Consider the following 14549-nt stretch of genomic DNA (forward strand, 5'->3'; position numbering starts at 1 on the left):
TGGACGGAAGATCAAAGGTAAAAGTGGATACTGACAATACAGGCTAAGGCAAGAAGTCTTTTCAATATCTTCCTGAAGAAGACTATGCCTGTTAAACCATCAACAAGTGTTGATGCTCCAATGTGTCCCCCGAGCATCATCAGAAGAGTGAAATTGATGACCCAGTTGCTTTAGCATCCCCACCTTCCAGCAATTAATCTTAGTTCAATTCTTTAAACGTTTTTCATGCCCAGTGTGCTTTCAGCTGTGTATGTTACTGTTTTGTTTTCCTCAGTGTGGAATAAAGGTATTCAAAATTTAATTATAAATTAAAATGATAGGTGCGGCATTCTTTTTCGAATTACGACGGGTTTTACCACAACGTAACCCCATTGCAAGCTGAGGAGAACCTGTCTATCAGCTCAGATAGATAAGTACGCAATACTCTATCTGTCCAACAGAGAGGTTTTCTGTTTCATCTAATGTGCTCCAATATTTCAAAGTATAGCCAAAAGAACAGCTGCTCAGATGGTGATTCTTTTTCTGACCATCACATACCACAGGTCTGATTTCCTGCTGCTGGTTCTCCAAATTGCCCAAGACGTACACAGACAGAAAGGTTTGTTGGCAGAAGCCACCAACTTGGGTGAGAGGGAATTGTTTTAATAAAATTCCAGGAAAATGCCCTCAAGTAATGTGTAGCTGGCCCTACAAGGGGTGGGGAGAGGGACCAATCAAGACCTCCCACTGGGAAATTAGGCTGGGTAAATGACCGAAGGGCCTACAGGGGAGAACTGAGATCCGCGATCACAATTCTATTAGATTTTAAACAGTTCCAGATAAAGATAGAACTAGTCTACAAATTAAATACTAAAAAACAATACGTCACTTGTGAATCTGCAGGGGTTGTCTACTGAGTCCAGTGCTCCCGTTGTGGCCTCTTTTACATCGGAGAGACTGGACGCAGACTGAGTAATCGCTTTGTTGAGCACCTCTGCTCTGTCCGCCCCAATAGTGTGGATCTCCCAGTGGCCACCCATTTCAATTCCCCTTCCCATTCTATTGCTGACATGACTGTCTCTAGTTTCGTGCTCTGACGGTATGAGACCACCCGCACATTGGAGGAACACCTCATCTTTCGACTGGGCACCCTCCAACTGTTCCGTTGGGTGCTTCAAGCCCAATGGCTGGCCCTCGCTGGACCAGGTGGGATGCCGCACACATTAATGCAGAGCAGCTGTACAGCCACTTCGGACCTCATAGGCAGCCTGTCCACACCAAGCTGTGGACGATTCATTGCTGCAAGAGTTTGTAAGTAGTGAAACACGCAAGTCTGCAGACACCATGGTTGAAGTACAAACACAAAGCTGGAGAAATTCAGCAGGTGAAACAATGTCCTTTATGTAGCAAAGATAAAAATACATAACCGATGTTTTGGGCTGGGATTTGTGCCTGCGCCGAGCACAGCAGCACATAGTTACACAGGCTATCATGACCCATCCCAGCACCGATTCCATCAGCTGTCATTCCTAGGAATGGATCCAGAATGCCAAGCTAGGTTTCAGTGCAAAATTTTGAAAGCCACTCATCAGCTTCACCAAGAACATTGAAGAAAAGAACATGCAGTGGTCGGAACCGGATAGTTTTCAGAGGTGACAAATTATCATCTCACTAAACCTCACTGTAAAGAACATCGTGTGGGAGGCATCATAACATCTCAAAAACTTTCAACAGAATTGAGATAATTTAAGTAAAATTACAACTATGAAAAGTCTCAAAATTAGTACTAAGCAGGCACAATTTATCTTCTTTCATCCTTAAACACACACACACACACACACACACACACACACACACACTTAAAATAAATATCATTAATAAATTGTCGATTCTCAGTGAGTTATTTTAGCAGTCGTTTGGCAGTCTTGCTGCCAGTGGGAAGAAACTGTTTCTCAGCCTGGTCATTCTGACTCTGATGTGCTTGCATCACTTTTCTGATGGGAGTAGTTGGAAGATGTTCACTAAACAACAATCCAAGTAAATCAATGGGTTGGCAGAGGGGTGGGGGGGGTAAAGACTCCAGTGGTCCTCTTTGCTTTTGTGGTCCTGATGCCCTGCAGCAACCATACCACACGGTAATGCAGCCGGTCAGGACGCTCTCAATAGAGCTCCTGTAGAAAGTGAATAGAGTGGTGGCCGGTAACCTTGCCCGCCTCTTCCTTCTCAGGAAGTGCAGTCGCTGTTGCGCCTTCTTGACAAGTGAGGAGATGTTGTGTCCAGGATAGATCACTTCTTAAGGTATGATCATATTCAGAATATTTCTCACCCCTCCCACATATTCACAAAAACTTTCAAGATGTCACATGTAAATCACTTCTGCTCCAAAACACCTAAAGGACAAATCAAACCCTTCAGTTCTCAAATATTTTTATATAATCAAAGAAATGCTGCAAAATTTTTTTTTTTTTTTTAAATAGGAGTCCTGCAAATGAACAAGGGAATCCACTATTATAAACAACCAGCTATTAAAAAAGGATTACCTGTATGCTTATAGGTAAAAACAAACCAGAACAATTCAGAATCAGAATGTATTGTCATGAACAAGTCACAAAATTTGGTGTTTTGTGGCAGCTTCACGGTGCAAACATGAACCATCTTAATATTAAAAAAACAATAGTAGTCTACGAAAAGTACGGCAGTGTCTTCTTTCTTCCTTCTGTGAAATTCGGTTAACATAAAAATTACAATGAGGAAAAAACATAGTCAAACCAAGTTTAAAAATGTGGAAATTACTAAAATGCAAATTGTAAAATTGGCAACAAGGACTCATCCAACTGCTAAATTATGCAAAATTCAGCTTAATAACCACATCCAAAGATAGACTACATTTCTTTTGTAAGTTGTAGATGAACCTCCAGCATTTTGTCATTAATAACATGCAAACACAGAATTTCATAACAAGATATGCTATATTTAGGTACCTCACGCCGTGAAATAATAATGTCACCTAGATGTTATAATTACCAAATGCACGCCCCAAAGATCAGTAGGCTTAAACTACAAGTAGATGTCCGAATACAATTCAGCAAGCAACTCAAATAAATATTACACGAGGTGCACTCGTACAGATTAAACATGGAAAAATGGACCAAGCAGTTCAAATCCATTTTGAATTTGAAATTGAGAAACTTGCACATGTGTCTATTTGGGTGAATACATTTATTTAATAAAACCACAAGGACTTTTGTTCAAATTCAATGCTTTAGAATTTCTCTACAATGATCATGTAAAAATCTTTTTAAAAATAAAACAAATGGTACTTCCAACTACCATACAATTAATTTAAATTAGATAGAACCCTATATATTCATCTATCTGGTAATAATGATACTTAAAAATATATATTGGTGAGCTAATTTAATTTTTATTTCAACAGCAGGTCATCAATCTATTGACTTTCAAAATATGATCTCACTTCTTGAAATCTAATTTTGTTTTTTTTTTTAATTGCCATTCTGGAAATTTCCTTGCAAGCATTACCACCAGCAGTACAAATTCTGATATTTATATTACAACAATTTAAAAATAATAATTCCTCTGTGTTAAAATGTGTGCTAAAACCACATTCAGCAAATTCTCCTGGGCAATATTGCTCCTCTTGCCCCAGAATTTTTAACCACATGATGTGTTTCATTTTCCAAAGTGTAAAAATATAATTAAAAGGTATAGCTACCTTATTGAAACCCATTGCATATTATATTCAGGAAAATATCTTTTTATTATTCTCCATGAACTACCACGCAAGCTGTTCTGTGGAATATAAATTCAACACACATCTCGAACCCTCAAGAGTTCATTCAAATTCCAGAAAAATACCGCAATTTATATCAAATTAGATAACGCTATGGAAAATAGCAAGGGGATTTTGGAGGCTTTATTCAGCACTTTATCAACTAACATCTTTTAAGAACGGTCTTCTAAGAAAAATTGAGAAATTTGTTTTAGCATCTCCTTTATTTACTTCACTAACCTTTACAATCAAAGTCCACAAGAAAATCTGAATCATTATGGAACTATAGTTACATACAATATATTTGTATTCATCATGCCAGTGGTGTTCGACTATTTATTGATCAACTACAGTGGACTAAAGAGGCAGGCTGATGGAATTTTAGATGGGTAATCCAGAAATGTGGTCTTTCCGCACACCGAAGTGTCCGAAACCTGGATAGCCACAGGAAAGTATATTAAATCAAAAGCTCAAAATACTCGTTACAACATCCTACCTCTAGCTCGTCCTACTTTGCTTCGTCTCAGTAAAGCCCAGAGGTTGGTCACTTTCCAGATGCACACCAATTTCTTTTGACTGCTGCCCCTCCCTTCTCATAGGCAACTCCACGAGTACACCCATTTAAAAATTTCCCTTGATATTTTTCTCCTCCATATTCGATTTAGGGGCCCCAATTGTGCGTTTGGGAAGGCGAGCAAGCAGATTTGGAAACTTGCCAAAGTTGTCAGAAATCAGGAACAAGCAAACTCTGCTCACTTAAGTCCTGTCAGCGAACTATTAACAAGTTTAAACCCTCACCCTTTCCCTAACTTCGGAGTACTTTACCTTAAACATCAACATCACAGTCAGTTTATCCTATTCTTGTACAAATATTCTACTCGGAACTCATCCAGGAGTTGAGCTCAAAATGACGATAGGAGACTACAGGACAATGTCTGTGATTCCTACTGACTGGAGACAATCAATAAACTATACATAAAAATCATACCTTCAGGGGGTTTTAGTTCCTTCTCATTTTGCGAACACCATCCAACAGGGTGTAAATCTGCAGTCATGACATCACACCAGAAATCTGCCCTGCGATCATCTCCATAACCACTATATCGCAGGAGTAAAAGTTGGCCACATGTAGTGATAATTGTGGCGACCCAGTAGGTGTCAGGATTACTTTTATTCGCAACTTCCAACTTCATGCCAGGCTGGAAACTACTCTGGAGACTGATCTCCACCTACGAACAAGAGAAAATATCCATTAATTAAGTCAGTTATAATTTATATGCGAAACCCCATTGCTTGGAGCAGAATCCTCCTCCTATAAACAGAGGCGTATTCATGAGAATTTTGTAGCACAATGACATTTAGCTCAAAGTTCAACTTCATTGTCAGAGTACATGCATAACATCACATACAATCCTGAGATCCTTTTTCCTGCAGGCGCAGCTGATTTTCTACCTACTGGTAATGCAAAAAAAAACTGCTCTCTAGAAAAGATAATTATACAAAAAAGAAATGTAAAGAATGCATTGCAAACAAACTGTGCAATACAGAAAATAAATATTCAATAATAATGTGTAAAGTGTGTGCTCTTAAATGAGATCCCTGATTGAATTTGCTGTTTAGGAGACTGATGGTAGAGTGGTAGCAGTTGTTCCTGAGCCTGCTGGTACAAGTCCTGCGGTACCTGTACCTCTTTCCCGATGGCAGCAGTAGGCAAGGTGATCGGCCACGACGTCAACCTTCTACAGGAGCTCTCGAGAGAGAGAGAGCGTCCTAGCCAGCAGTGGGCAAGGCTAATAGCCACGACATCAACCTTCTACAGGAGCTCTCTCTCGTGAGAGCATCCTAGCCAGCTGTGGGCAAGGCTATCGGCACGACGTCAACCTTCTACAGGAGCTCGAGAGAGAGAGTGTCCTAGCCAGCAGTGGGCAAGGCTATCGGCCACAACGTCAACCTTCTACAGGAGCTCTCTCTCGCGAGAGTGTCCTAGCCAGCAGTGGGCAAGGCTATCAGCCACAACGTCAACCTTCTACAGGAGCTCTCTCTCACGAGAGCGTTCTAGCCAGCTGCATCAGTTGATTCAGAGGAATGGATTGGAGGTCAATCCACAGGACTATGAGGGTGGCAGAGAGGGTCACTGGAGTGCCCACTCCCCCACCCCCAAAATCTACTGGGATTGTTGTCAGAAGGCGGCGCGCAAAATCATTGCAGACCTCCGTCTGCCCCTTCAGTGGGACGGTTGGCGTGGTGGGTAGTACAATGCTGTTATAGGACCAGCAATTGGGATTTGAATTCTGTGCTGTAAGCTTGGGTTCTCCCTAGGGGCTCTGGTTACCATTCAAAACCTACCGGAGGTTGTGAGTTAATTGGGTGTAATTGGACAGTACAGGCTCGAGGGCTGTATGTATGTATACTGTTGTATGTATAAGTATAATTTTTTTTAATTAATTTAATACATTTGGGAAAAAAATTAAATTTAAGAGATCCAGGTGTATCAACACTAGGCTGAGAAACAGCTTCTTCCCACGGGCAGTGAGAATGCTGAACAATCAAAGGAACTGCTCACACTGACCCTCCAAGACTCTCACATTTACAAAAAAAAATATTTATTTATTTGTATACATGAATACTTGTCCTTTATGTGTATTTTCTCTCTGTGTGTTAGGTCCGGTTGTGTGCCTGCCCGTTTTGCACCAAGGACCGGAGAACACTGCATCAGATGACAATGAACTTGACATATACTCTTTCCTTAAGAACCCAAGCCTCTTCAAATTGTACTTCTAAATGTACATTATAAAGACCTGATGTACCGCCTAAATACGATAAAACTTTTCTGGCCTGTGTTACACACATTAGGAATTGAGAAGACCTCAGTAACCCATAACATGGGGCTCGTGGCACCCAGCACATGGGGCAACTAACTATCAAGTCGAACAAGTCCCAAAGTGATGGAGAAAGTCAACCAGACCCAAAGAGATAATCAACATCAGGGCAGACAGCAAAAAAAGTGGACAGCCAATATGAAGGCAGGCGTCAGTATGAGGTTAGGGAGAGGGGCGAGATAGGTGTCAGCCAACAAGCAACAGATGTACCCAGATGAAGAGTTGACTAAACCAGGTTAGGGAGGGATGGGTAGAGATGGCAACAGAGGCAGGTGGGGTTCAAAAGTAGAGACCAAGGAAACCAGGGCGCAAGATAATAATGAAGTTGACAAAAGTGATAAGTTCCACCAGGGTGCAGGAGACCTTGACGACGTAGTTATTGCTGAGGCAGACTCGGGGAGTGGGGCCAGGAGGTTTCGAGCAAGGACTATTCCAAGAATGCTGGACTAAAAAGGCAAGGGCTACCCATCTCAGAGACGCTTCCAGCTGGGAGGCAGAGCAGGAGGAGAAGTGCAGAAAGGCCGCAGTAGAATGTGCGGCTGTGGGAAAATGTGGAATTTTGCTGAGATGCTGAAATTCAAAGCAGAAAGTCATTGCAAATGGCCACGTACTACTGCTTACTCCTTCCCAGTGTCAGCTACTGTCGGCCAATTCCAAAACTGGTGACCCACTCCAAACAACTCCAAAAAAGTGATAGCCAAAAAGATGTTCTATAGAATCCCTTCAAAGACACTCCGTTATACAACTGTTCTGTTCCATGGAATTGTGTTTTTAATCAGAAATAGAATTTAATCATGAGAATACAAAAGCGGAGAATTATTTTAAAGATTTATTTTTAAAAACTGGACTAAGCATCGCTCCATTGGCTACTGACAATGAGCATTTGTATACCGTTCACTCTGCAGTGCCTGGAGAACCATAATTAAGTTGGATTACTGGGCATTATTAAAGTTTGCACCTAAAATTGCTGTTGAATTTATTTATTTTCACCATTGTGAACTGCAAACATTGTGAATGAAGCGACAAACTGCTGTAGGAACTCATTAATTAAGCAGCATCTGTGGAGGCTAAAGGGCGGTTGACATTTTGGATCAAGATGGATTGCAGAGCGAAGGAGGCCAGGAGACAGAAATGAGGGGGACAGGCAGAGCGTGTGTGACAGAGCTGTGTTTCAGGGTTAAGATCGTCAACATCTATCCCCACTGCCCCCAGATATCACTGCTGCTTTTTAAAAAATGTTTTTGGATCAGTCAGATACAGTTTAACAAACCTCAATAAAGAACCCAAACCTGACTGAAATTAACTTCGATCCAACGCACAGAACAAATTTTAAAACGTCTCAGAAGCTCTCACGATCGGATATGAAATGGGGAGGAAAGCTCAAAAGCAGTGCATTAAAATGGCTCTTGCGTGCATGATATTAGATTTTTTTGGTTTAATTCCATTCCTCACTTTAGGTTGCAAATGAATCTTGGGGCAGCACGTTTAGCACAACACCGTCCAGCGCTGTCTGTAAGGAGTTTGTACATTCTCCCCGTGACTGCACGAGTTTCCCCCCCCCCCCCCACCCAGGAGTGGAGGGGGGGGCACCGGTTTCTTACCACCATTCAAAAACGTACCGGAGGCTATAGGTCAAATGGGCAGCACAGGTTTGCAGGCCAAAAGGGCCGGTTACCGTGCTGGACATCTGAATGTAAAAACAGTACAGTTCTCAGTTAACATAATACAAAAGAAGGGAAAGATTAGGCAGTCTATCAAAATGGTGGTCACTTACTATTGCCAAAACTTGATAGATGTGTATTTGCAAATCACCTCAAACATTGCTAAATACAGCTCAATTGATAACTGATGATATGCTGGAAGGCAGTAATTCATTCATTTAAACTGTTCTGATAAACCTACATGACTTGGTATAGCTTTGAAGGTTGGGGGGGGGGCGGGGGGGTGGTGGGGTGGGAAAAAGAGATACCAGCGAGAACAGAGATTGCAATCCATTACTGTGCCAAGGTATTACTGTGTGGTTGCTTTCAGTAGATGTAAAAAGTAAAAGTAGAGTCTATATCAATCTTTGATCAAGTCATTCTAAATAAGGTTGATTGAACCTACAATTACTCGAGTATAAAGTAGATTTTAATCCATGCCTTTATTTAACCACAATTATGTCATTACTGTTCAATGTCCGGATAAATCAACCAGAGCATGACAAATAAATAGCTCCTAAACTGCAAAGTGCAGATTCAGACAAAAGTGTTAACAGCCATTAATTTCACCTTGTTCCAGAATTCAGATACGTACATGCTTAAATGAATTATGCGGGGCAGGACTTGCGCCCGTTTCTTCGAGATATTCATCCCAGTTGAAGTCAGGATCCTCACCGCCTGATCCTCCATCAGCTTCAAAAAGGAAAGAGGAGAGGTTTACTTAAGGCGGTGCTTTGAAACTGATAGACATGCATAATTGTACATTTCTACCTAGCTGGCAGCAGCTAAAGCCTGCAGATTATTTAGTACTGAACGTGTCCCACATTTTTGTAACCTTACAGAATTCAATGGTTACACCAATTCCAAAGTTTATTGATCTGCACCTGGCAGGAGCCAGAGGCCTTGTACAAAGGTCAGTCACATATATGTACTAATGATACCAATAAATGTAAACCTGTTCTTTGAAATAATGCAAAAGAAAATGCTTTTGCCTCATTATAATTCACTTAAAACAATGTAAAGCCTCTAGAATCATCACCAATTATAACCAGTGCAAGAGCAAATGTGACTGGACAAGGGAGAGGTTTGCAGTTCACAATGGTGAAACAAGGTACTTCAGATGAAATATTTACTATACAGATAATATTTATGATAATCTACCACACTATAAAAACAAAAATAAAGGGATACATAGTTAGCGTAGTGGTTAGAACAACGCCTTTACAGCACCAGCGATTGGGAAAAGGGTTTGAATCCCACGCTGTCAGGAGTTTGTTTATCCTCGCCGTGTCTGCGTGGGTTTTCTCCAGGGACTCCGGTTTCCTCCCACCGTTCAAAAATGTACCAGGGATGTACATTTTAATTGGGTGTAAATTGGGCAGAACGGACTCGTGGGCCAAAATGGCGGGCCAAGTGCTGCATGTCTAAAGTTTTTTTTAATTAAAAATGTGAAAATCTAACTGTTTCATGAAGGAAGAGCTCACGCCAACAGGATAACAACCTTGAACCAGATGCAATATTTTCTGAAATTAAACTTCACAATTTAAAAAAAAATTTACACATACAGCACAGTAATTGTCCCATTTGGTCCACGAGCCCATGCCGCCCAATTCCACGCAAATGACCTGCACCCCGGTATATTTTGACCAATGGATGGAAACCCATGCAGATATGGGGAGAACATACAAACTCCTGACAGACAGGGTGGGATTCAAACCCCAGTCGCTGGAGCTGTAATGGCATTGTGCTAACCATAGAAGTGAAAATAATGGAATGAGAAATAGTGGAGAACCAGCTAACATGTCAGAAGAAACAATCTGCTCAAGGAATCCAACTTAGTTCTGATGAAGAATTTCACTATTCTGCGAGATGACTCTTTTGTCCAGTGTCTAGTCTTCTGTGTTTATCGATTTTGTGCCTTGTGTATTCTTTTATTGATTGATGTACAGCACTTTGGAGCAACATTCCTTTCTGTTTAAAATGTGCTAAATAAATAAATAAATAGATAGATAGATAGATGGCTGATTTTTCAATTCTGTTTGAAAGGTCATCCACTGATGCTACTCGAATCCCAGCAGGTGGTGTTTGGCTTCAGATTCCAGTCCACGTCCCAGGTCAACTTCAGAGAAAAAGAGAACACAAAACCCAGTCTCTTTCACCGTCGTGACTACCAGCGGCTTTGAGGATTTCAGTATTTTTAGAATATTTAGCATGTGGGTCATGGACTCTAGGATAAGTGCCCAAAGGTGTGTGATCCATTAGAAAGCCTGCCTGCTTAATTTAAAACACCTGAAATGGGCGCCTACCTACATCTTGCTCAGACCTTGATGGAGGGCCCAAGTCCGATATTTTGGTTCTGTATCTTAAACTTTGCTGTATGGAGTATTTGACCTGCTGAGTTTCTCCAGCGTCGTGTTTATACTTCAATGAGGGTCTGCAGACTTTCGTGTTTTCGTGAAAAGAAAGGAATACCAATTATTTCCTTCTGAGTTCAGTCATTATTGCTGCTAAAGAGCTGTTCTTGTTGCTAGACCCAGAGTATATTCCATGCCCGTGTTGCCCTCTGTGTGTTTCCCTCGTGCCACTGAACAGGAGCAGCAGCAAGCAATTTAATCCAAAAGGTGGTCGGTGGCAAAATGGAGAGGAAGGTTCCTTTCCCACATTCCCCTCACCCCAGATTCATGGGTCCAGAATCAACATTGAGCAACTCAGGACTGGTTCCCAGTTTTATCTACATGGTTCTGCCTGTCAATGAACTGGAAATACCATTGACGGCAATATAGGAGTCTGGGGGACATTAGTTGAAAAAAAAGTACGATTCTTTAACCTTGCATCTTGAATAAAAAAATTTATGCTTGTGGCAGAAAAGACGATGGAACTTAACATTTTATTTACAGCACCAGTCGAAGCCAATTCCATTTAAGCCCGTGCTGTCCAATTACAGCCATATTAACCCCCCCCTCCCCCCAGTGAAGTAACAACAGTTGTGGAGAAAAATAGATTTACCTTCAGGGCCATGGGAATAGGAGAAAAATAGTGGGGGGGAAATATCTCAGGCACAATTCTAAAAATTACATTATATGTTTCAAACAACAAACTTCAAGATTCCTGCCACGGTTTTAGAAACTTTTGTAGTCCTGTATACATTTCTCTCTACCCCTACATGTAACGATAATGGTTCTTGTCAGGAGGCTTTTGAACTTCAACAATTCATAGTCAATCCATTTAAACTGAAGGAAAAACATCTAACAAATCATTTATTTGACTTATTTATTCTAGAAGTATCATTAAAAAAAGAATTCATTGCCACGAGCTGCTCAATGTTGATTCTGGACCCATGAATCTGGGATGAGGGGAATGTGGGAAAGGAACCTTCCTCTCCATTTTGCCACCGACCACCTTTTGGATTAAATCGCTTGCTGCTGCTCCTGTTCAGCTGCTGCTCCTGTTCAGTGGAATATACTCTGGGTCTAGCAACAAGAACGGCTCTTTAGCAGCAATAATGACTGAACTCAGAAGGAAATAATTGGTATTCCTTTCTTTTCACAAAAACACGAAAGTCTGCAGACTCTCATTGAAGTATAAACACGACGCTGGAGAAACTCAGCAGGTCAAATACTCCATACAGCAAAGATTAAGATACAGAACCAAAATATCGGACTTGGGCCCTCCATCAAGGTCTGAGCAAGATGTAGGTAGCCACGTATTATGGAATCCTATTTAATTAATTCCATAAAAGCTTCTGATTTATGCGCTCGACTCTCCTGCCGATTTTTAATAATGCGCTAAAAATGATAATCAGATTTTAAATTATTTCTGCAGAAGGATCAACTTTTCACAGATTTCAAACCTCCCTATGAGGAAAACTATTAACCAGAAAAATCTAAATGATGTCAAAGACGAGATTGAAGTAAAGAATTACAAATCACAAGCCATCATTGAAAAAATGAAGATCAAAGGAAACTACTTGATCCTGGTAATTCCGGCAAACAAAAAAACAAAAACCACAATGGGGTCAGTAACTCAGCCAAGAAAGCACACCAAACAACCTCTACTACCCCAGAAACTCAAGAAATTCAGCACCTCACCTGGGTACCTCAGTAACGTCCACAGTATCCTATCAAGATGCATCGCTGTGTGGTCGCGGAACTACTGCGTGCAAGCAACTGAAGAGTTGTGCGTGCAGCTCAGAACACCGTGCAAACTGTCCTCCCCTCTCTCGGCACTTGGCTGCTGCCTCAGAACAGCGGCCCACGTTAAAAGATATTGCACGCCAGCCACACACTCTTCTTCCTCTCCCCAGCGGGATAAAGAAGTCACCAGGAGCCACCAGATTTAAGCAGAGTTTCTTTCCTGCCATCATCAGACACCTGACCAAATCTCACACGCGTAAAATAACAGGGCTTTGCTAGGTTTTTAGCCGATCTCCCTCTGCTACTCAGCGCAGCGGTAAAAGCTCGGCAATGATCACTGCGAAACTTTAGAGACGATGAGGTGAATCACAGTAGATCTTTGCTTAACCAGAGGGGTTTAAAAGTGAGAGCTGGGCAAATGTTGAAAGAGGACCAGGGAAGACAGGAAAATTCAAAGGCGAGTTTAGGACAAAGTTCAGGGATGGAGTCAGGCCAGGATCAGTGGAAGACATTTGGGATGATGGTGGGGTTTGCAAAGGAGCTTCGAGCCAGACCATCCCCGTCCCATTTACAGGCCATGGGCCAAGTAAACCGGCTTCATTTTTAGCAAAACAAATGCAAGCTTCAATACCATTGTCAAGGAAGTTTCAACACATTGAGAACTACGGATAAGCAAAAACTCAAACTGTGTGAAGACATGTTTGATGTCACCATACATGGCAATGATCCAATCAGATTTCAGACCTATTGTCAGGTTACATCACATACAAACGGAGATCCTTTTTCCTGCGGGGGAGGCAGAATTAGCACTTGTTGGTAGTGCAAAAAAAGCCGTACATAACGTACACATGTAAACAAATAAAGAAATCTAAATAAGCTGACTAATGCAGAGAGGGAAAAAAATCAATAGTGCAAAAGTACGAGTTAAAAGCAGAGAAGGGAACTTGGACAAATTTAACAAAGTGCACTGAAGGAGCAGAAGACATTTAGCAACAAATTCCTGTGCTAAGTTATGCTACAAAATCTCGACCAGCATTCAGTGCAGTTAAGAGTATAGTCTGACACCGTGATTGAAATAAAAACTTGATGCTGGAGAAACTCAGCAGGTCACACAGGGTCCTTTATGTAGCAAAGGTACATAACCAACATTTCAGGCTTGAATCCTTCTTCAAGGTATGAGTAAAAATGTAGCCTGAAGGCCAAACAAAATAGTTTTTTTTGGGGGGGTGCAAAAACAGGGGGAAGAGCACAGTCCCACAGGCAGGAGGTAATAGTTGGATAAGGGAGGGAGGTTGGCTCTGTGAATGGAGAGGGAAGGGGAGGAGAGCTGGAGGAAAGGAAACAGAGGGATGGGGAAGAGAGGGGGAAAACGGGGAAGTCATGTGTAGTTAGATTTCCCCCCCCCCCCCCCTACTCAAGGGCAACAGTGGCCTTTGATGTTCAGAGCTTTTAATTGAGTTTTAATGCATATCTATTCCAAACCAACTGCTACCAAAGTTCTTCTGGGACACAAATAAAGGCACCGATCATCAATGTTTGAAATCCAAAGCGTTTCCACTGGCAAGAGGCTTGGTTATTTGAAGAGTCAGTTTCTATAAAATGTCTGGGTGGAATTATTGCACAATGGGCTATTCTGGTGAGGCTTGAGGCATACTCAAGCTGAAAAAGATATTTAATAGCAATTTTTGAAAGTGAACTGGATATTTATTTAAGAAACTTTCTTTTTAAAACAAGCAGGACTACGAACAAGCATAGGAGATTGGCTTTAATTAGAAAATTCTTTCAACAAGCTGGCATGATGAATCAAATGATTGCCCCACCCACTTTGGTGCTGATCATTCGATGATTCTTCAAAGAAGCAGTTCTCAACCCAGAACAAAGCACCAAGTGTCACTCGCAGAGACATAAAAATGTAATTATGCCAAAAAAAAAACCTCCGAATGTACAGGCTTGCAAGCCACTTGCCTCCTTAATGGCGGGAGGCCAAAAACCAAGCATTTATTGGCCATGGGACTGATTTGAAGTTGAGGTGCCTCCATCTTTCAGGCCTACATTTTATTTTGTGCCT

General features: G+C 41.5%; 1 protein-coding gene across 4 annotated transcripts in view; it reads right to left on the reverse strand.

Annotated features, from left to right (window-relative positions):
* sfmbt2 (Scm like with four mbt domains 2) overlaps nt 1–14549 on the reverse strand; it is a 150189-nt gene that overhangs the window by 116353 nt on the left and 19287 nt on the right. For all 4 annotated transcript variants that reach the window (XM_069909548.1, XM_069909549.1, XM_069909551.1 and 1 more), the window contains 2 exons: nt 8944–9041; nt 4758–4998 (listed from right to left, as the gene is read on the reverse strand). In XM_069909548.1, coding sequence (XP_069765649.1) covers nt 4758–4998; nt 8944–9041 — 339 coding nt within the window. The remainder of the gene's footprint in view (nt 1–4757; nt 4999–8943; nt 9042–14549) is intronic.

This window comes from Narcine bancroftii, chromosome 13, assembly GCF_036971445.1.
Source record: "Narcine bancroftii isolate sNarBan1 chromosome 13, sNarBan1.hap1, whole genome shotgun sequence".
NCBI classification, from domain to species: Eukaryota; Metazoa; Chordata; class Chondrichthyes; order Torpediniformes; family Narcinidae; genus Narcine; species Narcine bancroftii.